Source organism: Eurosta solidaginis, chromosome 4 (assembly GCF_040869045.1).
Source record: "Eurosta solidaginis isolate ZX-2024a chromosome 4, ASM4086904v1, whole genome shotgun sequence".
In the NCBI taxonomy this organism is placed as follows: Eukaryota; Metazoa; Arthropoda; class Insecta; order Diptera; family Tephritidae; genus Eurosta; species Eurosta solidaginis.
In genome coordinates, this window is record NC_090322.1 from 252,655,651 (window position 1) to 252,680,452 (window position 24,802).

General features: G+C 40.4%; 1 protein-coding gene across 3 annotated transcripts in view; it reads right to left on the reverse strand.

Moving 5' to 3' along the window:
* The window catches only part of LOC137251330 (modifier of mdg4), a 60,022-nt gene extending 41,567 nt beyond the window's left edge, over positions 1 to 18,455 (reverse strand). For 2 of the 3 annotated variants that reach the window (XM_067785715.1, XM_067785716.1), the window contains exon 1: positions 14,561 to 15,157. In XM_067785715.1, coding sequence (XP_067641816.1) covers positions 14,561 to 14,830 — 270 coding nt within the window. In that variant the 5' untranslated portion in view covers positions 14,831 to 15,157. Of the gene's footprint in view, positions 1 to 14,560; positions 15,158 to 18,280 lie in introns of those variants that run through there. The other variant, XM_067785717.1, reaches the window with a different exon arrangement.
* Positions 18,456 to 24,802: the final 6,347 nt, after the last annotated feature.

Genomic DNA, 24,802 nt, shown 5'->3' on the forward strand with positions numbered 1-24,802 from the left:
GCTTTCAACTGCTCAGCGAACTGCGATGTCATATATGTCTTTTGCTCTTCCAGTTGAGTTTCCATCTTGGATGTTATGCGTGTCTCCTGCGATTCTAGTTGTGATGCCATATATGTCTTCTGTTCTGCCAGTTGAGATGACACTGTCGATGTTTGAGCAGATATTGCAGCTAAAATCATGTTCAAGTCTGTACTGGTAACCGTCTGCGATGTTTCGTTCTTCTCTTCAATTTTTGTTGTCTCCTCGCCATCAAGATGAAAGACATGCTCTTCCACATCAATCCCTTCTGCTTCCATTGCTTCTCGTAGCCGTGCCTGAAGTTCGAGTTTAACGCCGCTTGTATTCAATCCACGGCTCTCCAACTCCTTCTTCAGTTGCGGGATCTTCAATTCACTTAGCTTTGCCATGTCCTTGTTGTCCTCTAGAATTTATTCAACAATTCCTCTTCTGACACCAATTGTAACGAATTTACTTGCAAATCCTCTTATTTGCAATCCTCTGCTAAGTTCGAATCACTAAACTGTTGAATAAATAACTCCAATTTGTAATAATGCAAAATGGCCTTTATTAAAGTACTTCACAATACACTCAACTGTGCAACGAATAGCTTGCTTAATAACCACACTGATTGATAGCTCAATGAAACTCTACTATTCAAAATAATACTGCTATTGCTCGCTAGATATCGTCTTAATCGCAACTGCTTGACAACTCAAATCAAACTGAATTACTTCTTACTCGCCTGCATCGCTTTTATAGTTTACGCTGCATACTTCTAGGCTCTTCGATTTCCAGAAGTTACTAGTTGTTTCGGCTACAAAATCGCCAGCCACAACTACGTGCACAAATTATTGCTCTCTCTTGTGACAACTCAGATAAGGTATATGCATGTGTTTGTAGTTTACAGTCTCCCGCACACACATAAGCGTATAAGTAAATTCATCGGTGTGTGACATCTCATCTCTCGCTGCCTTGTATGTAAATGTTGCTCGTCGGAATGTGTACATATGTGTAGACGCAATTATTGATTCGTTTATGTAGATACATAATGATTGAATTATTGATGTGCATTCACGTCACTGCTTAGATCGGCTTAGAGCTGGCAGCACTCCTTAGTTTTGCTAATATTCGTAACACTGCCCTCCACCTAAGTCTGATCGTCCCGATCAGACAAATCTCTCGATCTAAACGCTGCTAATCTCTCCAAATGAACCACTTTCATTTTGGTTCGTGGTTTGGTAGTGGTTTGTATGCGGTACACTACATCGTTGATCCGTTTTACAACTTTGTATGGGCCTTCCCAGTTACACTGCAATTTCGGGGACAAACCTTTTTTTCGTTGTGGGTTGTATAGCAGCACCAAATCTCCTTTCTGAAACCCTTCCGAATTAATTGCTTTATCGTACCTCGCTTTCATCTTGTCACTCATAATCTTTGCTCGTTGCCTTACCAGATCGTGTATCTCTCTCAGCTCTTCTTCTAAGACATCAGTGGATTTCTTGACATTCCTCTCCGCATCGGCATCTATCCCATACTTCAAATCAGCTGGCAGTCGAAGGTCATTGCCAAAAATTACCTTTGCGGGAGTTTGGCCCGTTGTGTCATGTACTGCCGATCGGTAGGCCATCAAGAATAATGATATGTGTGTATCCCAGTCCTTATGGTACTTGTCGACTACTTTCCTTAAATGCTCCTCCAATGTTCTATTGAAACGTTCCACCATACCATCGGACTGAGGATGCAATGCAGTTGTCCGTGTTTTTCGAATGCCCAACTTCTTGCACAGTTCTTGGAACACAGCTGATTCAAAATTCCTGCCTTGGTCAGAATGTAACTCCATTGGTACACCATACCTTGCAACCCATTCGTTTTTAACCACTTCTGCTACTGTTTCTGCTTCTTGGTTTGGGATTGGGTATACCTCTGGCCATTTACTGAAATAATCCATAACCACCAGTACGTATTTGTTTCCGCGGTTGCTAGTAGGAAATGGACCTGCGACATCCATGGCGATCCTTTCAAATGGTGCACCTGAAATATACTGCTTCATCTGGCCACGACTTCGGGTTTTGGGCCCTTTCGCTCTGTTGCATACCTCGCAATTGGCAATCCACTCGGTGACCGACTGACGGCAACCAACCCAATAGAATCTCTGCTTAATTTTCTCGAGTGTCTTCGTGATTCCAAGATGGCCTCCACTTGGACCATTGTGCAACTCGCTGAGCACGTCAGGAATCCTCTTTCTGGGAACAACTATAAGTTTCTTCTTGCACTGACCATCCTCACTCTCCCATACTCGATGCAAGCAACCGGATATCAATTCCAAACTGTTCCACTGTGCCCAATATGACTTCGCAATGGGACTCTCTGCTGACATATCCTCTCTGCTTGGTCTTTCGTTTCGTTCGAGCCCTTGCATAACATGTGACAGATCTGTATCTTCTAGCTGACACTTTCTTAGTTGTTCCTTGTCCCATTCATCCGTACACGTTATAGTCATTAGCCGGACATCTATAATGTCTTCTTTAGCCTCGGCCTTTGAACAGTGCTTGCATTCCAAACTACATGGCCTTCGTGACATTGCATCGGCATTTCCATGGGTACTACCTTTTCGATGCTCAATGGAAAAGTCATAGCTTTGAAGTCGCTCGATCCACCGTGCCAATTGTCCTTCCGGATTACGGAACTGCAGAAGCCATTTCAATGCTGCGTGATCTGTCCTGACATGGAATCGCTGGCCGTAGAGGTATTTGTGAAAATGTTTAATGCACTCTACCAATGCCAACAGCTCTCTCCGCGTAACACAGTAGTTCCTCTCTGGTTTTCCAATCGAACGGCTGTAATATGCAACTACCTTCTCCTGTCCATCGACCAGTTGTGATAAAACGCCTCCTATAGCATATCCACTTGCATCTGTATCTAGAATAAATGTTGCTCCTGGAATCGGGTATGCTAACATTGGGGCAGTGCACAAACGCTCCTTCAATGTTTGGAAAGCCACTTCTTGCTCCTTCTTCCATTCAAAAGCTTTGTTTTTTCTTGTAAGCTCATGGAGGCTATGGGCTACGCTGGAAAAATTTGGTACAAATCGGCGGTAATATGTGCACAGCCCAAGAAAACTTCTCAATTCATGTAGATTCTGTGGTCTTGGCCAATCCTTTACAGCCTCTATTTTTTCGTTCGCAGTGCAGATGCCCTCTGTCGTTACCTTGTGACCCAAATAATTGATTTCCTTTTTAAACAGCGCACACTTTTTGGGACTTAACTTCAGACCAACGCCAGCTATTCTCTGGAAAACTTCCTCCAAGTTCTTAAGATGTTCATCAAAGTTCTTGCCCAATACGATGATGTCGTCCAGGTACACCAAGCATGTTTTCCAATGTAGTCCTTTCAGTACCTGGTCCATGAGTCTCTCAAAAGTAGCTGGTGCATTACAAAGTCCAAAAGGCATCACTGTAAATTGCCAAAGACCATCACCGACACTGAAGGCTGTTTTCTCTTTATCTTCCTCCTTCACCTCCACTTGCCAGTAGCCGCTTTTCAAGTCCAGCGTGGAAAACCATTTCGTACCAGATAGCGAGTCCAGAGTGTCGTCAATTCTTGGCAATGGGTAGCTATCCTTTTTCGTTACGTCATTCAACTTCCGGTAGTCCACGCAAAACCTCCTTTTTCCATCCTTCTTTTTTACAAGTACTACCGGTGAGCTCCATGGACTAGCTGATGGTTCGATGGCCGCTGTCGTTCATTTCTTGAATGATTTGACTCACAACTTCCCGCTTCGCCAGTGGAACACTACGTGGAGCTTGACGGATCGGTCTCGCATCTCCAGTGTCAATTTGATGTTTCACAACGTTGGTGCGGCCTGGTTTAGAATCATCCTGGTCAAATATGTTCGCGTACTTTAGGAGCAGTTGTTTTGCCTTACTCTGATATGCTTCCTCTAGTCCCTGCATCCATGTCTTGATGTCATTTGAAAGATCAGTATTACTAGCTGAAACGTGTTCCTGGAGCTGTTCACAGTTAATAACCACTTCAGCCTCTTGGCATCTTCCCAAAATAGCTCCTTTAGTCAGTTTGAGTGGTGACTTGAACTCATTGAGTACTCTTACCGGAATACGTCCATCTTGTTTTGTCATAGCCAGGGTTTTTCCTACAAGTATGTTTAGTGCTGATTTGTTTGCTGCTTCGACAACCCACAATTTGTTTGTCCCACAATCTCCATCAACCTTTGCCCAGATGACTGCTTCGGATTTTGGTGGTATTTGCTGACTCTCTTCCACCAGCACTCGTTTACTGCTGTAGCCTCTCTCGTAGCCGAAATTAAGTGGTACATCCATGTTTTTATATCGCATCGTCTTGCTTTGCATGTCGATCTTGATGCCCTGGTCGATTAAGAAGTCCACTCCAATTATGATTTCATCAACAATTTCTGCCACTATAAAATTGTGTACTACCATGACGTTCCCAATTGCGACTTCACATTCTACTTCTCCAATTACCAGGGTGTCCTCTCCCGTGGCTGTACGTAATCTTGCTCCAAGCAATGGTCTTATCTTTTTGTTGACTAAATCCGCTCGAATGATGGAATGAGATGCACCCGTATCTACAGTCAATAACCGTTCCTTTCCGTCCACATGTCCTCCAACAGTAAGGTTGCTCGATCTTCTTCCAATCTGCGAGATAGAGATTATGGGGCATTCAATTGCGGGAGCCAGCTGTCGCCCCTTGCGGCTGACTCGATTTAGTTTAACGATTGAGTGGTCTTGGATATTTGCTCATCACCTTCTGCTCTGCGTTTACGACCACCCACATTGTTGGAGCTATTGGGACCGCTGCTGCAATGTCGTGCAATATGACCTGGGTTGCCGCACTTGAAACATTTAATAACTCCGGCATTTTTCTGTTGTGATCCCTTCAGTGCTTCCAAAATAGTGTCTACCCAATCTGGTCTTTCCACTTCTACACGATGAGCTTTGTATGCTGGTTTACTCAATAGTGAGGCCGTTTCCTGAGTCAATGCATGTGATACCGTTTCAGAAAATGTCAGCTTTGGGTTTGCGTATGTAGCTCGCTTCGTTTCCACGTCCCGTATGCCATTTATGAAACTCTGGATTTTTACCCTTTCAGTGTATTCCACGGGTGCGTCCGCATTTGCAAGATGAGCCAATCTTTCAATATCTGAAGCAAACTCCTGCAATGTCTCATTTGCTTTTTGGTAGCGGTTTTGCAACTCAATTTGGAATATCTGTTTCCTATGCTCGCTTCCATAACGTCGTTCTACAGCAGCCATCAATGCTTCATAATTGTTCCGCTCTCCTTCGGGAATCGTCTGTAGAATTTCCGCTGCTGGCCCCTTCAATGCCACGAATAGTGCAGCAACTTTATCTTCCGCATTCCAGTTGTTCACTGCTGCGGTCTTCTCAAACTGTAGCTTGAAGACCTGGAAAGGAACAGAACCGTCAAAGGATGGTGTTTTTACCTTTGGATTACTCGCTGAAACTGCTGGGCGATTCATTTGCAACTCCTGTATACGACCTCTCAAAGCTTCTATCTCGGCATCAATTTTGTCCTCGAGCTGCACAATTTTTGTATCCTGTGCTTCCAGCTTTGATGTTACCCTTACCTCCTGTGCCTCCAGCTGCGAGGATATGCGGGCCTCCTGTGCTTTCAACTGCTCAGCGAACTGCGATGTCATATATGTCTTTTGCTCTTCCAGTTGAGTTTCCATCTTGGATGTTATGCGTGTCTCCTGCGATTCTAGTTGTGATGCCATATATGTCTTCTGTTCTGCCAGTTGAGATGACACTGTCGATGTTTGAGCAGATATTGCAGCTAAAATCATGTTCAAGTCTGTACTGGTAACCGTCTGCGATGTTTCGTTCTTCTCTTCAATTTTTGTTGTCTCCTCGCCATCAAGATGAAAGACATGCTCTTCCACATCAATCCCTTCTGCTTCCATTGCTTCTCGTAGCCGTGCCTGAAGTTCGAGTTTAACGCCGCTTGTATTCAATCCACGGCTCTCCAACTCCTTCTTCAGTTGCGGGATCTTCAATTCACTTAGCTTTGCCATGTCCTTGTTGTCCTCTAGAATTTATTCAACAATTCCTCTTCTGACACCAATTGTAACGAATTTACTTGCAAATCCTCTTATTTGCAATCCTCTGCTAAGTTCGAATCACTAAACTGTTGAATAAATAACTCCAATTTGTAATAATGCAAAATGGCCTTTATTAAAGTACTTCACAATACACTCAACTGTGCAACGAATAGCTTGCTTAATAACCACACTGATTGATAGCTCAATGAAACTCTACTATTCAAAATAATACTGCTATTGCTCGCTAGATATCGTCTTAATCGCAACTGCTTGACAACTCAAATCAAACTGAATTACTTCTTACTCGCCTGCATCGCTTTTATAGTTTACGCTGCATACTTCTAGGCTCTTCGATTTCCAGAAGTTACTAGTTGTTTCGGCTACAAAATCGCCAGCCACAACTACGTGCACAAATTATTGCTCTCTCTTGTGACAACTCAGATAAGGTATATGCATGTGTTTGTAGTTTACAGTCTCCCGCACACACATAAGCGTATAAGTAAATTCATCGGTGTGTGACATCTCATCTCTCGCTGCCTTGTATGTAAATGTTGCTCGTCGGAATGTGTACATATGTGTAGACGCAATTATTGATTCGTTTATGTAGATACATAATGATTGAATTATTGATGTGCATTCACGTCACTGCTTAGATCGGCTTAGAGCTGGCAGCACTCCTTAGTTTTGCTAATATTCGTAACAATATAATACAATTTCTGAAGATATCAATGAAGTGCTGATTGAATTACATGAATCTGGATGGTATGGGTATTCATTATGCGAAATAAGTAAAGTAATTTGTATTAAATAAAGTTATTTGTTTTGAAAAAATCTGCGAAGCAGCCGGCAATCTCTTGATCGTCGCTGGAATAATCATCTTTGAATATCATAGATGATGAATCTCTTTCACCCTGCGTTGAGAGTTTACGCATCCATAAAATACTCTCGGATTGCAAGTTATGTTTCTTTTCGTTTCGCATATATATACCTTTGTTTCAGTTGAAAATACTTATGGCGTAGATTTGAGTACTGTAAGTGAAAAACGCTTTGCTCCACGTCAGCACTGTTTATGGCCACTCTATTCGAGAAAGATCGCCATTAATTTTATTGAAGTTGACCTTCTCAAAATCGAAGGGATAACTGGAGTGATGTCACTTACTTACGCGGTTACTAGCATTATTTACACGCTCGCATCGACTAACGGGATATTTAGAGACATCATCAACATAGACTAAATCTAATACTTTTCCGAATTTGCTAGAGTATTGATCTGTTGAAAGCAAAGTTCGGCCATTTCGTCTATAAATTCATTATTGGAGGGAGAATTTTGACGAAACCGGTACAATAGTAAGATCAGAGATTCACCATGATATGTGTGGCAATAAAAAACACTCCCCACTTAATGTTGTTGTTGTTGTTGTAGCAATGCTCGCCCCACCTAATAGCCGCGACCGATCACAAATTGTCATCAATATCCTCTAACGGGAGTCCAAGGAAACTTGCCGTTTCAACAGGGGTGGACCATAAGGAAAGCGGTGTTAGAGGCGTTGGTTCCACATTACAATTAAAGAGATGGTTGGTGTCATGTGGGGACACATTGCAAGCAGGGCATACATTTTGTATGTCGGGGTTGAATCTGGATAGGTAAGAGTTTAACCTGTTACAGTATCCAGAACGAAGTTGAGCAAGAGTGACACGCGTTTCCCTGGGGAGTATGCGTTCCACTTCTGCGAGTTCTGGATATTTTTCTTCAAGTACTGGATTCACCGGGCAATTCCCGACATAAAGGTCCGACGCCTGTCTATGGAGTTCACCAAGGACCTGCTTGTGTTTTTCCGCTTCATACGGCTGGGTTCTCAGGTGCCGTATTTCCTCAAAATGCTTACGGAGATGACTCCTTAGGCCCCTAGGCGGTGCTGTTTCGTCAATCAGATGTCTGTTGGGATGCCCAGGTTTCTGGGTATTCAACAGAAACTGTTTGGTCAGCATCTCATTTCTCTCCCTGATGGGGAGTATTCTCGCCTCATTATGCAGATGGTGTTCTGGGGACATAAGAAGACAGCCCGTGGCGATTCTGAGAGTAGTATTTTGGCAGGCCTGTAGTTTCTTCCAGTGGGTGGTTTTTAGGCTTGGCGACCATATGGGTGACGCGTAGCACGTAATCGGCTGGCTAATTGCTTTGTATGTGGTCAAGAGCGTTTCTTTATCTTTTCCCCAGGTACTGCCAGCAAGGGATTTGAGGATTTTATTACGGCTCTGAATTCTTGGAACAATTGCGGTTGCGTGCGCACCAAAATGTAGATGCTGATCAAACGTCACACCCAAGATTTTGGGGTGTAGGACAGTCGGTAGCGTAGTGCCGTCGACGTAGATGTTCAATATGGTCGACATTTGGGGCGTCCATGTTGTAAATAAGGTCGCGGAATATTTAGTCGGTGACAATGCCAGGTTTCGCGAGGCGAAAAAACTGGAGAGATCAGGGAGATAGCCGTTTATTTTATTGCATAGCTCATCGATCTTTGGGCCTGGGCCTGTAGCCATTATTGTGCAGTCATCGGCGTAGGAAACGATTGTGACTCCTTCCGGTGGTGAAGGTAGCTTAGATATGTAGAAATTAAACAAAGGCGGGGATAGGACACCACCCTGTGGCACCCCTTGTTTAATTCTCCTTTGTTTTGATGTTTCGTTTCTGAATTGCACCGATGCCTGCCGACCACCCAGATAATTTGCGGTCCACCTTTTAAGACATGGGGGAAGGGTAGACCCTTCCAGGTCTTGCAGTAACGAGCCATGGTGGACCGTATCAAAAGCTTTTGATAGGTCTAACGCTACGAGTACTGTTCTATGGTGGAGATATTGATTCAAACCGCAATTTATCTGGGTGCTAATGACATTTAGCGCGGAGGTAGTGCTATGGAGTTTTCTGAAGCCATGCTGATGAGGGGCTAGCTGCAAATGTGCTTGGAAATAAGGGAGCAAAATGGCTTCAAGCGTCTTTGCCACTGGCGATAGGAGAGATATCGGACGATATGACTCACCTACGTTAGCTGGTTTCCCAGGCTTTAGTAGCGGGACCACCTTGGCCATTTTCCATTTCTCGGGTATGACAAAGGTGGAAAGAGACAGGTTGAAGACATGCGCTAAATATTTGAAACCCTCTTTCCCTAGGTTTTTAAGCATCGGCATGGCTATGCCGTCTGGGCCCACTGCTTTGGATGGTTTAGCGCGACCAATGGCGTCCTCAACCTCTCTAGCGGTGATGGTAATTGGTGACGCGCTGAGTTTGTGTTTATGTGCGTGTCTATTGGCTCTCCGTCTATCTTTGTCGACCGTAGGATGCATTATATATTGTCGGCAGAAAGCGCTCGCGCATTTTTTCGCATCCGACGGCACCTTATCGCCAAAGGCGATGGAAACTTTGTCTTTGTGCTTAGTCGGATTCGATAGGGACTTTACGGTGGACCAAAGTTTACCTACACCGGTAGAGAGGTTACAACCTCTTAGGTGCTCTTCCCATTTCGCCCGCTTGTGTTCGTCCACAAGCAATCTGATGCGTTGGTTTATATCCCTTATTTGGGGGTCGCCTGGATCAAGCTGTCTTATAAGGTCGCGTTCCCTCGCTAAGCTCGCGGCCTCCGCCGGGAAGTGGGGCCGGATTTCGGGAATTCTCCCGGCGGGAATGAAATGTGCCGAGGCGGATTCAGTGACCTTACGGAAGGCACGCTCCCCTTGGCGGGCATCAGTCGGGATAGGGAGGGCAGCAAAGCTGTTGTCTGTTGCAGATTTGTATTCTTCCCACTTTCCTTTTTTGAAGTTTATGAAAGTCCGTTTTTCGGTGACGATGAAGTCGGCGGTACGCTCGAACGAAATAAGTATGGGCAGGTGGTCGGATGCCAATGTTACCATCGGCTGCCAGTTGACGCAGTTTACGAGTTCTGCGCTCACGATTGAGATATCTGGCGAGCTATGACAGCTTCCTACCATACGTGTGGGGGCGTCTCCGTTTATTGTGCAGAACGTCGTTTCGTCTATTTGATCCGCCAACATCTCACCCCTACTGTCCGCCCGCAAGTTTGAATGCCATAGGTCGTGATGGGCATTGAAATCGCCTAAGATAATGCGATTGTTGCCAGTGAGTAAGGCCTCGATATTAGGGCGGTATCCACTGGGGCAACAGGTGACATGAGGGATGTAGATGTTGATGATTTCTAGATTTGCATCGCCTGACCGGACAGATAGGCCTTGACGTTCTAAGACATTGTCACTGCGGTCGATGCCAGGATCAAATATATGATATTGCACAGAGTGGTGTATAATAAACGCGAGGCCGCCTCCATTTCCGCTCTCGCTGTCTTTCCTGTGGACATTATAATCAGAGCAGGTCTGCAATGCAGATCTTGCTGTGAGTTTAGTCTCTTGAATCGCAGCAATGCGGATGTTGTGCCGCTTCATGAAATCGACTATCTCCGTAATCTTCCCAGTTAGTCCATTACAGTTGAACTGCAGAATTCTGAAGTGCATAAGGGGTGACGCCGCCACTCTAGGGGTAAGTGAGGGGTGACTACGCCTAGGTTGTGGAAGGCCAGGACGCAATTGCTGTTGTGGCCTTGGGACTGGGCGCCCTTGGGCAGGCATTCGGGTACCCGGATGATTTGGGTTTGCGACCTGGCAACATGGCGCGATGAAACCCGTCGAGGGGTTGCCGTCGCGGAGACCAGAACATCTCGGAAAGTGGCACCACCCAAGGCAGGAGCTGCATTGAGCGGATGTCGCAAACCTGTATATTCTGTGCTGGCAGACGGTGCAAACGGAGGCAGGGATTAAGAGTCTGTTTCCCTGACCTGCACGATTGCTGCCAGAAAAAAGGGGGGGGGGGGGGGGGAAGAAGACGGGGGCAGGGGCTGATGCTCAGCATTGCTACCAGCTCTACTACGAAGGTAGTAGTTATGAGTGGTATCAGCTGTTTGAGTTGTTGGCGCGCGCGAGCAGCAGCGGGTACTTGTTGTGGCTTGCTGGAAGGTAGTGGGGATACGCTTAGGCGTAGACTACGTGACGCCCTTGGGCGTGAGCAGCAAGGAGCCACAAAAGATTTATAAAAGTTACGTGGACGTCGGGTTTTGGGATCAAGCCCACAACAACCTGTCCGATGCAACCATCCCTTGCACGAGACACACTGAACAGAGTATGACCGTCCTAAAAAGATTCTTTTCTGGCAAATGCAGCAAAACCATTTCTCAGGACCGGGGTCAGGAGACGGACCCGGATTGGGTTCGATACCTTCCCGGAGTAAGAGAATATGTAGCAGTCCTGCTGCAAGGAGCTGCTGGGAGGATGACAATTTGTGGGAGGGACGAAACAAATTAAATGGGGTCACACTGAAATGACAGTCCTTGGTCGGGAAAAATCCCGAGTCGCTCCGGTACATAGAACCGACTGCCTTGGGAAGCGTCCCCACTTAATAATACATATTTGTTGCTGCTCTTTCCCCTTTGCAGCTGTAAATACTGCTAAGTTTAAGAATATTCATACGTATAACATTGGAGACTTTTTAGAGGCTCTCGAATAGCTGCAATATGAGTAAAGCCATCTTCACGCTCTATCGCGGAGGCAAACAAGTGTCCATTCATTTATGGAAGGATTTCTGCGGTGTTGTCAAATTTGGTAGAATTTTGCGGAATATGGAACCGATGCGCTCCGTTTATCACGGAAACGACTTGATATGATTGTGACTATGTATGTAATAGGAAACTTAATGTTGTTTATAACAACATTGCTAGATACGTCTATGGGTTGAAAAGACTTGACCACGTCTCTCATCATGCTTACAGGTTGCTAAACATTTCTTTCGATAACCTTATTGAACTTAAAACGCTCACTACGCTACATAAATTAATATATATGAAGGAACCTGACTATCTGTATCGGAGGCTAAATTTTCTCCAGTCGTCTAGATCTGTTCTCCTTACCCACTTCAGACATCGTATGCTAATATCTGATCGCCAGTTCTTCATTACTTCCATACGTCTTTGGAACTCGCTCCCTTCTAGGATTAGGCTTATAAGCAATGCTCTGCTCTTCAATAAAGAATTAACAAGTTTCTATAATAACCTAGACAATTAAAATACTGATTTCTTCTAAGCAAATGTGCTCTATCATTCGTTAATTATTATTTATTAAATATATTATTTATTGTGACCTTTTCTTAGCCATAGTCATTAGCTTTAAGTTTCAAGTTTAAATTGTTCCTATTTTATGCCTTTTACCGACTAGCACTATAAAATAATTTTTGCCAAATTGTTGTGCTGGGATGAATTGCCTGATAAATACAAATACAAATATGATTACTTACAACATTTTAGGTAACCTCACCCACTAATTTCGTAAAGAATAAGGTGGTTGTCACAGCATCGCCTGATAAACCTCTCACACCCGCTCCCGCGAATTAAGGAGCTGTAAATATTCACAACTTAAATCCACAGGGCTGAATGTTCTAGTGTAAAAAAATCGTTCGCGCAGGGTTCGGGAAAGTATCCGATTGTGCTAGTACCGGAGCATGACAGATAAGATTCGGTAGACTACTGTAACATTCCCCAGTCCATCTTTAGTTGGTTTTGTGGTTAAAACAACACTCATGTTTGTAACAGGTTTCATCTCCCGTAGGCGAGTCTAAAAATTGGTTAGGACCTGTGAAGCCATATATTACATTTACTCTTTTCAGGTTCTTGAGTTTTAAAGTGGGCCTAAGTATTGCATTCATGTAGCTCATCGATTGGGACTCACCGTGAAACGCATAAATACCTAAGAAGGAATCGCTACAAATTAAAAAAAAAAATTGCTACAAATTAAATGGGGTTAATCTACAGCCGGTGGCCAACGTGGTGTGATGGTAGCGTGCTCCGCCTATCACACCGGATGTCCTGGATTCAAAGCCCGGGCAAAGCAACATCAAAAATTTTAGAAATAAGGTTTTTCAATTAGAAGAAAATTTTTCTAAGCGGGGTCGCCCCCGGCAGTGTTTGGCAAGCGCTCCGGGTGTATTTCTGCCATGAAAAGCTCTCAGTGAAAACTCATCTGCCTTGCAGATGCCGTTCGGAGTCGGCATAAAATCATGTAGGTTCCGTCCGGCCAATTTGTAGGAAAATCAAGAGGAGCACGACGCAAATTGGAAGAGAAGCTCGGCCTTAGATCTCTTCGGAGGTTATCGCGCCTTACATTTATTTTTTTTTTATCCATGGCTGCTTTGTTTACGACGTGGAAGGAACTTATGTCGCAAATATTGGACGTACGCGTCGATGGTGTCACACTACCGATTGTCAGTCACCCAAAGATGTGAGGGGTAACGTTCGATAATGCTATAAACTTCAGAACTCATGCCACCGAAATTGTTTCTAAAGTACAAAGTCGCAACAAAATCCTCAAGCCGCTTGCCGGCAGCACATGGGGAAAAGATAAATAAACGTGGCTAACCACGTACAAAGCGATTGGCCGGCCGCTCTTGAGCTACGCGTCACCAGTTTGGTCGCCTGGTCTTAAAAATACACACTGGAAAAGGCTACAGACCTGTCAAAATGCTGCAATCAGAACTGCCACTGGATGTCTCCTTATGACCCCCGAACACGACTTACATAGTGAGGCCAAGTTTATATTAAAGAACACAACGAAATGCTGAACAAGCAGTTTTTGCTTAATTGTCACAAACCAGGACAACCTAGCAAACAACTGCTTGATCTAGCACCGCCTCCACGGGGATTAAGGGAACATCTCCTAAAGCACTATGACGAGATCCGGCACCTGCCAACACAGCCATTTGATCCACCCTTGCAGAAGAAGAAAGGACATTACCAAGGGAGACACGAGTCACCCTGGCCCAACTTCGTTCTGGATACTCTAACAGGTTAAACTCCTAATGTATGTCCTGCATGCGATGTGTCCACATATGACACCAACCATCTTTTCAATTGCAATGTGGAACCTACGCCTCTAACACCTACCTCCCTATGGTCCGCCCCTGTTGAAACAGCTATTTTCCTTGGACCTCCGTTAGAGGACTTTGATGACAATTTGTGAGTGGCCTTGACCATTGAACGGAGCGAAGCACTGTTAATGCAACAACAACAAGGAAGCGCTACAGAATTTTCTTTGGAGTAGAGCTGCTTCTAGGCCTATGAGAGAAGCGGTCTCATTACCAGAATGATAGGATCAAAATATAAATAACAGCTGGATGGTAATTTCTTAGAACAACATGACCCTCCAAATAGGCTGTAGGCGCTATAACAGTATCGAGAGATAAATTTAGTGGTTTTTCCAATGTACTGATATTTTTGTTGCCTTCAGCCATATGCTTTCTGCTTAATTATGACTAAATGTATGATTTATATTATATTTATTTTGTATTCTAAAATTTGTATCTAATAAAAATATATTTTACCAATCGTAAAATTGGATTTTATTGTTCCAACATACCTGATACATAAACTCAATAATAGAAGTGAGATCTTCAAATTTAATGAATTTGAATATTATAACTGGATGTGGATGTGGATTTTCTCTAAATATTTCTTTAAAATATGAGCTGCATGAGGAGAGCACTACTTTATGTGCCTTAAGTTTTCGTCCATCGCAGCACAAACTCACATCAACAAAATCATCGTTGGTTCGGTGATTGTCCAAGGCATATGTTAAATGTCGAAAATAATTGTTCCAACGTAGCGAGTATTGCTGTGTAGTAGCCATTCTTCATTTATTTGCCGCTAATGGCCCAAGCTAAGGACTTATATTATATATTAGTAAGGGTTTTTAGGTTGTATTGTTTGTGGTGTTTAATGCCTTTCCAGCGTTGCTGTGGTGACGCTGCTCGCACAACAATGAACGAATATGTATACGCCAAACCACGACAAAAGTTCTATTCTCTTTATTGAAATAACTATTTACTTGATGAGTTTCATAAATTGTTACAAATTAATTCACATACTCGTGTAATAAAATTTTGTTTTTAAGAATACAAATTTTCTTCTTTTTACGAATGACAGTCGACCAACGATTGAAATTTTTTTTATCTACGCTTGGTTGTCAATAGAGATGTGTTATTAATGTTGGGATATCGAGTAATAACAACCGATAACGCAAACGGTTACCGCAAATTTAGGGTATATAAATGAAAGCGTTCTTTTGCTGTGAAGTTATGACAAAGCCATAAACGCGAATTTTTATAAACGCTTTGCTAGCGCTGTTTCGCTTTGGCGTTTTGACATCATTAGGCCTAGCCACTTTTTTTCGATCTGAAGTGATCAAAGCATTTATATATTGTAGTGTTGCTTGAAATGCACCTCACTTCGAATGCATTTAACTATACAAATATACATACACACAAACATTTACAAACTTTTACTGACCCGGATAACCACTTGGCGGCCACCGTGGTATGATGGTAGCGTGCTCCGCCTACCACACTGTATGCCCTGGGTTCACACCCCGGGCAAAGCAACATCAAAATTTTAGAAATAAAATTTTTCAATTAGAAGAAATTTTTTCTAAGCGGGATCGCCCCTCGGCAGTGTTTGGCAAGTGCTCCGGGTGTATTTCTGCCATGAAAAGCTCTCAGTGAAAACTCATCTGCCTTGCAGATGCCGTTCGGAGTCGGCATAAAACATATAGCTCCCGTCCGGCCAATTTGTAGGGAAAATCAAGAGGAGCACGACGCAAATTGGAAGAGAAGCTCGGACTTAGATCTCTTCGGAGGTTATCGCACTTTACAATTTTTTTTTGTTTATAGATAAAGCTGCAGACATTGGTGCTTTATAGGTAACCGTATCGGTAACCTTATAACAGCTGATTCGACCAACCTTCTATAAATAGAACAAAAACAGCAACAAAACCAAAGTTTCTTTGAAAACCGCCGTACCAAGCATAGCTTTAACACATAATTGCATACGAGGTATGCAATGTGTAAAAGATTAAAATATGCAAAAAGAAGGCAATTGGGAAAAACTTTATAACAACTAAGGCATGACGTAGCTGAATGCGTTTATAACCATTTCAACTATCGTAGGAGTGCGGGTTCGACTCCCACTCCCGGGAGAAAAGGCTTTGAAGAGATTTACAAGGTATAATCGAAACAGCTGTCGCCTTGTCCGTCCTGATGTCACGTTGTTTAAATTTTTCCCAAACTATTAAATAAATTATAAAATTAAAAAATTGCTTCAAATAAATGTTTTCATACATTTAAAAAAAAAAAAAAGCAATACGGGGCAATCCCCGATTATTAAATCATAAAATAAATTTTTTTTTAAGAAAATCAAAAATTTAAAAATAGCTTTTATAATGTTAATTTTAATAAGGAAAAATAAATTAACAAAATGTTCTTAAGTAAATTGGAATGTTTAGGTTTAATAATAATAAAAACAAAAACAAAGAAATTTTATTAAGCTTAAATTTTTTTTTTATTCAAAGTAATGGAAACGAATTTTTTTTTGCTTTCCAAAATGTCTTGGTGGTCAAAGATAGCAAACGGCATTATGATAGCAATAGCCGGATATAAAAAGGAAACTCTGAAACTTCAGAGCCTGCAATCTAGGACTTGTAGAGAATAAAAAACACAGTTTTCCTGAGGGACAAAGTGGTGAATAATAATAATATTTACTGCAGTAGGCAAATTTAAAATAAAAATAGGTACCCAATTTTTCGAAGATCAAATAATTGCACTAACCCAAGAGGTTGTGCATGTGACAAATCCCGGTTAAAAATGAAATAATTCTTCATAAATATAATGACAATTCTGTCCTGGTGGCCGCCGCAGAAATCGCATGACACTTAAGATCAAAAATAAAATATAGCTGGAAAATACAACAAATATAAAATTTTCTGATTTCTGCATCTCTGCATTTCAGGACGGTTGCCAGGTAGATACTGTATACACCGATTTCACGAAGGCTTTCGATAAAGTATCTCATAAAATATTATTATTTAAACTGGAATGCATTGGATTTCACTCTGTTTTCCTATCATGGTTAAAATCTTATTTGTCGAATAGGTCCTTGTGCGTCGAAATTGAAGACTGTAAGTCCCAACCTTTCTTGGCAACATCCGGGGTACCTCAGGGTAGCATTCTTGGCCCTCTTTTATTTGTGCTCTTTATTAATGACATTGGTTCCTGCTTTAATTCGTCTGATTTCCTTTTATATGCAGACGATCTTAAGATTTTTCGTAGAATTAATGGCCCGTCAGATGCAGTGCTCCTACAAAATGATCTAAATAATCTTGTTGCTTGGTGTAATGCCAATAGTCTCTACTTAAATGTCAAAAAATGCTTTCAAATGTCTTTTTCTAAGTCATCTACCCTGCATACCACGCCCTATGGTATTTCAAGTGTTCCACTGGCTTCTGTCAAAGAAGTTATTGATCTAGGTGTTGTCTTCGACACCTCTTTCTCCTTCGTTAGTCATATCTGTTATGTCCTTCCGAAGGCTTACAGAAACCTTGCCTTCCTTCGCAGATATGCAAAAGACTTTAAGGATCCCTATACCAGGAAGGCACTTTTTATCTCTTTAGTTCGCTCAAAATTAGAATACGCCTCAGTTGTCTGGAATCCTATCTATAGTGGCCACTCTGCCAGAATAGAGAGGGTTCAAAGAAAATTCATTAAATTTTGCTTAATTTCTATTAACTTTGACGATCCAACCCCATCCTATTACTCGCGATGCATACTTATCAATCTCCAGTCTCTTGAAATCCGGAGAGCTGCGCATCTACTAATGTTTGTTTATGATCTCATCACTGGCTCTTTTGATTGTTCAGCTCTTCTAGCTAAAGTTAATTTTAATGTACCTAATAGGTGTCTTCGTACTTTCTTGCCCTTTTACTTGCGTGTCAGTAGAGCTAACTATTGCATGTTTGACCCGATTTTCCGCGCACTTACCGAATTTAATAGACTATCAGGGAGTTTCCTTCTTGATTTCTCTTTGTCGAGAAGTACGTTCAAGTCTTCGCTGGATTTGTGGCTGTAATTTATTTTTATTATTTATTCAACTCATTGTTATCTTTTTTCTTTTTTATTATTTACACGGTAATTACATATATAAGTTTGACTATATAGTTTTTATAACTTTCTATTCATTTGTATCTAGTCTGTAAGATTCTTTTCGATCATAGACTTAATAAACATATACATACATAGCATCAAGTTACCACTATGACATAAATTCCAATTGAATGTGAAAGACAAAAAAGAATATGAAATTTGGTAACACAAAGTAAGTTGACTGAGTCATTAAACGTAAAATGAAACAACGCCATATATATAACACTTCTATATCAATACCTTCCTATCTTCCTAATGTGCAAATTTTCTGTCAATCATTATTTCCTGAAACTGTGCAAATTTATGTTCTGCGCATTCGCGGGCTTTAGGCTCCATTACTGATACTTAGCATAGACTTGACTTGGCTTACGAACTGTCACTTACAGTTCTGTTAAATGAGCATTGCATGTTACTGATTACTCAAAACTTAACTTGACTTAGAAGTCTGTTGAATTTTGATTTTCTATGTAAGTTCTAAGTGACGTTTACATTTTGAGATGCCATTTGTTTGTTTCCATTTCATTTTGACATTTTGTCATACAAATTGACATTTATTTAAAAATAAATTTCAACGCTGATTATGATGCCAGATTTTATGCGCCAAGTGGAGTATAATCGTGGCTAAGTTGCCAAGTTTACGCCAAGTCAAGTCAAGTCTATGCTAAGTATCAGTAATGGGGGCTTTTGTTAGTGTAAGTGAATTGTAGTAGCGTGTGTAAAAAAAGTATTAAAGGGGTTCAACGGGTCACTATCCCCTTTACCCAACTTCTACATACTAATTTTTATAAAATCTCAGTTTAGTCGATTAAACAATGAAAAGGCCAACAAATACAATACAAGGCTTGATGTATTTATTATTTAAGCATAGGCTGCAGCCATACAAAGTACATTATTTACATAAATAGTAAAGAAAAAAACGAGGCGAAGAATTCATATTTTTGAAATGAAAACAATTCAAATATACATGTCTAAAAATATACTTACACATGCATCCCAACAAGCATTTCTTTAGACGTTTTTAAAAATAATATAAAGTGAATTAGCTTGAACAAACGATATATAAACGTTTTCAAAATTATACTTATTTTGAGTTTTCTAATGAAGTAAATTTTTGATGAAGTAAACAAAATATGAGTAGGTACTGAGCTGGCTGCTATTGCTGTTGAAATAATATCAAATTTGTAAATTTTTTTCTAACATACTCTTTTTCGTCCGTGCTTTTTTTCGTTTGAAAAAACAAACGAGGCTAAGGGCTCATTTACATACGTATATCTGCACACTCAGCCCAAATCGGTAATGCTATTCTGCGGAGTTCTTAAAATAATAAACATTTTATTATACTAATGGAAAACAAAAGCTTACTTTTTCATCTGGAGAATGAAATAGCCTAATGTACAATATTGATAGAAGCAAGACGGCTTGTTGAAATATACATAAATTTAAGCCCCTTTTTTTACAAAAATTGAACGACAGCCTTGAGATTTTGTCTCCTTCTCTCGTTGTATATCTGTACTGTAATGTTTGACAGGCTGCACAGTTCAGTAGTAGCGATATAGAAGTATTACATATATGAACAACACGATACACTTATATCAATGACACTAGAGTGACCGTAAATAATTAAGCGCCAAATTATATACGTTCACTCTTGACAGGCCGGTGGTGTAGTGTTGCATGGAATGCACCTCACTTCGAATACATTTAACAATACAAATATACATACACACAAACGTTCATATTTTACTGACCCAGATAACCACTTGAAATCAACAGGAGTTCGTTCACATTTGCCAACCCGTCCCATATATCGATTAGTCACATATGTGCGGATGATATTGACAATATGTAGGGCACAACAATAATATGCTGACAAACAATTGTTTATTATGAAATCATGTACTTTTTTGTATGTAAGCATTAATGTAATTATGTATATGTAAGTTAAGAATTTTGTATAAAAAAAATGCATTTCTTCAATAAATTCAATTCTGTAAAAACGCTGGACCTAGGCTTTCAGCTAATTCGTTTTTTTTTACTTATTACAATATCCACCATGAGATAACAATGGATCGCGTTTCCGCTTTCATTCCTTTGGTAGCGTTTCTTTGCTTACATTTTGGATTGAAATATTAAAAAAAATTTTGTTTGTTTTTTTACTACTTGGCATTATGCATCTCGTTTAAATGCAATACCAATGAGGAAATTTATGGAATTTTAAAGGAAATTGGGTAGAATGAGGCCAAGTCTAAAAATAGACAACTAAGAGATAAAATCAAAAAGCTTGATATATTATACTTTTGGAATAATAACCCAGATGAATAAAATATTCCACTTACAATTTGTTCTTTCGGACCTATGGGAAAATATTGATGAATTTTTAATCGAAGATTTTCTTTTAATTGATATCAACAGAATATTACAAATGAAAGAAAATCAAAGCATTTCTGTTATGTATAGTGTTTGTGTGTATGCATGTATATACAACTTTGTACACATATATAGGCGCATAGTCATAGTGAAAATAAAATAGATTTTAAATTTAGGTTTGACATTATTTCCTAAGACCTATCTGTCAAAAAAGCTGCAACTAAATTTAAAACCTATTTTATTTTGACTATCACTATGCGCCATAGTTTTAGATTATTACTAAATAAAAGTGAAACATAGTGTGGATAAGCACATATTTTTTTTTTTTTTAATTATGAACCATTTACCGAACAGAAAACTTTGTTCGACGATCAAGTTCATAGCTCATCATTATCTCATTACAAGGTAAGGATTAAAAATGATGTTTCCAGATGCAGTACCTTTGAGAGTTTAAGTAAAAAATCGATCTCAGAATCCATGTTTGAACTTTTTATACTCAGCTGAGCAGAGCTCACAGAGTATATTAATTTTGTTCGCATAACGGTACTCCGTAACGGCATAAACTAATCGAGATAGATATATACTTCTATATATCAAAATTATCTGGGCGAAAAAAGAAATTCATTTAGCCATGTCCGTCCGTTCGTGCATCCGTCTGTCCGTAAACACGATAACTTGAGTAAATTTTGAGGTATCTTAATGAAATTTGGTATGTAAGTTCTCAGGTCGCTTTTTCGATATCGAAAATTTCGAAAAACCGAAAAAGTGCGATAATTCATTACCAAAGACGGATAAAACGCTGAAACTTGGCAGGTGGATTGATATTATGACGCAGAATAGAAAGTTAGTAAAATTTTGGACAATGAGCGTGGCACTGCCCACTTTTAAATAAAGGTAATTTAAAAATTTTGCAAGCTGTAATTTGCCAGCTGAGTATTTAATGTTCGGTTACACCCGAACTTAGCCATCCTTACTTGTTTAACTTTACAATAAATGAACAGAAATAATAATCAGTAAAGAGACAAACAAAAAACATACGGATTTGATATTTGACGCCTAAGTAGGTCAGTTTCTCGTCAAGTTACAAAAACCAGCAAAGAAAAGATTATCTGATTAGTTTCGAAAAATGTGTGTTTCCGGGAGTAGCGTATTTGATAATTTATAATTAAAATAATCGAAGGATATAAGCAATCTTAACATCCATGTCTTAAGTTTTCGAAATAAATAAAATAGCATATAATAAAATAATATAAAATAAACATTTAAAATAAAACAAGGTAAGTTGAGTAATCTAAGATAAGATGAAATAAAATAAAGTAGCTGTAGTTTAGTAGTATTTTACTCTTGAAATCGAGCTCGGTGGTCTACAATTAATAAATTTTAATTTAGTGACTTTATTGTTATGCTGAATTTTTATTTATTTTAAAAAAAGGCGAACAAATTTTATAAAACAACACAAGTTAAATTGTGGAAGGAAGTAAGGTGTATGATATGATATAATGTCAGAATAGTTCATTATTCTTATTTCGAACTCTAGGACTTAAGGCATTATAGGAGAGCACAATTTCGTAGCTGTCGTATATACATACTAGAGATATACGCAACCGATAAACGCCGCCGCCGATGCCGCTGATTTGCGACGTTTTTCGTACGCCGCCACCGAATGCCAAAAATATCGGCGCGTTGCTATATTTTTTACTCTTTTATGACTGTCCAGGCTATTTATTGTTCATCTCGAAAATTGGTCCGATATGGGCGAAAGGGGTATCAAGGGATGCGCATCAGTGCTAGTTATAAAAATCCTATTGCGAAATTTAACACTTTCTAACCGTTCAAAAGTTATTTGAGAAAACAGGCGCTTTCAATGCCAACACGGATTTCGCATCACCGAATTCACCAAGTTATTAAAACAAAGCACTTAAAGAAAAATTATATTATAAATTTAACTGCTCACTTCGCATAATTTTTTCAAAAAATTAATAAAGTACAATGAATTTAAATAAAGTGTCCCAAGTCGAGCATATTTTCAAATTGTCAAAAGCAAGTTACCCGAAAAAGGTGCCGAATTTTATATCCTTTAGTAGCCTCCAGTGGTTTAAATTCTCATTTGAAAAGATTCTCAGCTCATACTTAAGTTGCATATATCTTCAACACGTATGAGAAGGGTTTGAAAAATCACTTTATTTGCTGAACTATAAAATAGCGTCTGAAATCTTAATTTTGATTTACATATTTCATCATTCAACACCCAATTCTCCCGGTTTGACATTTCCTAAAGTTGGCGGTCCTATCCCCAACTAGTCCCTTGGAGGGAATAACATTGGATATAGCCTATCAATCGTGTTTGAATATCACCTACACGTTACGGCCCCTGTTACAAATGTGAATACGTAGGCACATATTTTAACCAGGTTAGGCTTTATCCTTCGCAGGAACACTCAAAGTGGTGAAGCAAAAGTTTTCCCAAGACAGTGGAACAAATGACCGAGTGTTCTACTACCCTAACGCAGTGGATAGTCGAACTAGTCTGAAAGTTGAAGACGGTAACCCTTAACGAGCTCTTACACATATCGTAAGGACGAAGACTATTGAAGTCAATGTTTCGAAGACAAACGTCTGCAAATTTTGGTCTACATTTTAAAACTTTTATCCACGGTCCTTGTAAAGTTTAAATTATGTAGATGCACCAAGGATTACACGATTTTCCCCCATGTGTTACGCAATGATATCCACTTAGACTGCTTATGATTTCGAGGGCGGTTCCCGAGATGGTCGGGCCAGTACCTCAATGGTCCTTTGTTACCGGAGCATACCGGATCTATATCCGACAAAAGACCATCAACATGGATAACATTCCCCAAAGCCTTCGGGGAGTGTCTTTATCGTTAATACAACAACAACAACAGGGCGGCATCCTTGGCCGAATAGTTACTCCCTAACATTTCAAGGCGTTTTTGGTGTAGATTGGAAGCATAAGCACAAAATCATCCGTCAAAAAGTCTTCGGAGCTACACCTAGAGCTTCTAGGAAAGTAACGTCGACGAAGGTATGAGTTCGAAGTCGCAGTCCTATGGCTTCTGTGCTGGCATATGGTGTAAGGGCCAGGATGCGTGGCACCGACTGGTGGTCGGGATTGCTGAAGGCGCCCTTTGGCGAGATCAACAATAAGCCAGCATTGATGCTAATCCTTAAAACTGTGCCACGAGAGTCATGACTATTAGTAGATAATTGATAGCAACCGTAAATCGCCTTTGTGCGTAACCAGCATGTAGCCACAAATGATTTAAAGAAATCGTGCCGACGTGGTATTAGAGTTAGCCCAGAACATCTTCTTCGGTGAAACTACGCTTCAAAAGTGTGAGCATTTTAGGTATTTCTCCCTTTTTTGAACGAGCCTACGCCACCGCCGCCGATTAAGTGGCCGGCGTAAACCTCTAATACATACTAAGGCATCGAATCCCGGGAATTCCGAGGACACCATCGAGCCTCGTTTTCCGTATCTGGAAAGTACCGAGCTAGTAAAAAAAATAAAGTTTAGACCTAGCGCTCTTTTTGGTACTATTCAGATGGTTCCGAACCGGTAGCAGTTATTTGCATGTAGCCTATTTCTCAACTATATGGTAAATATGGAATATAAAAACCCAAACTGTCGAATTTATAACTTCAGCTAATAGTGATTTGGCACTTTAGCTCTGGCTCCGAACCAAAAGTTGGCATCACTAGTTACTGACTTCCTTTCAGGGATGCTGTCAACAATCCCTACTAATATGGAGTCTGAAAGATGTTTCTCAACTGCCAGTTATATGGGTAGCAAGTTAAGATCTAGCCTATCAGATGGTACTTTAGATGCTGTAATAAATTTAGGTGTGTGTACGTTACATATTTATTTTTGAATCGAAATTCAAAGGTACCAAACGGCTCAATTATATGGTTGGCTCTTCTCATCACCTGATTTTTTTTTTCATTTCACTGGTATGGGGATTGTAAAAAGAAGATGGCAAACGCAAGCAAAATATATCCAACACATTGACAATTATTTCCTGTAAATTATTTCCTGGTTAATTTTTTATTAAAAAATAGTTTCACATCACTTCAAGCTATTTTTTTTAGTAAATCCATCTAATTTGGCGTTTTATGTTTTTTCTCCATTCCATTCGCCTAACGCCAACATGCAGATTTTGAGAATCTGAAGCTGTAGAGATGAGCCAACCATATTGTTGAACCATGGGTACCAGTCTCTGGATAATCCCGAAAAATCAAGG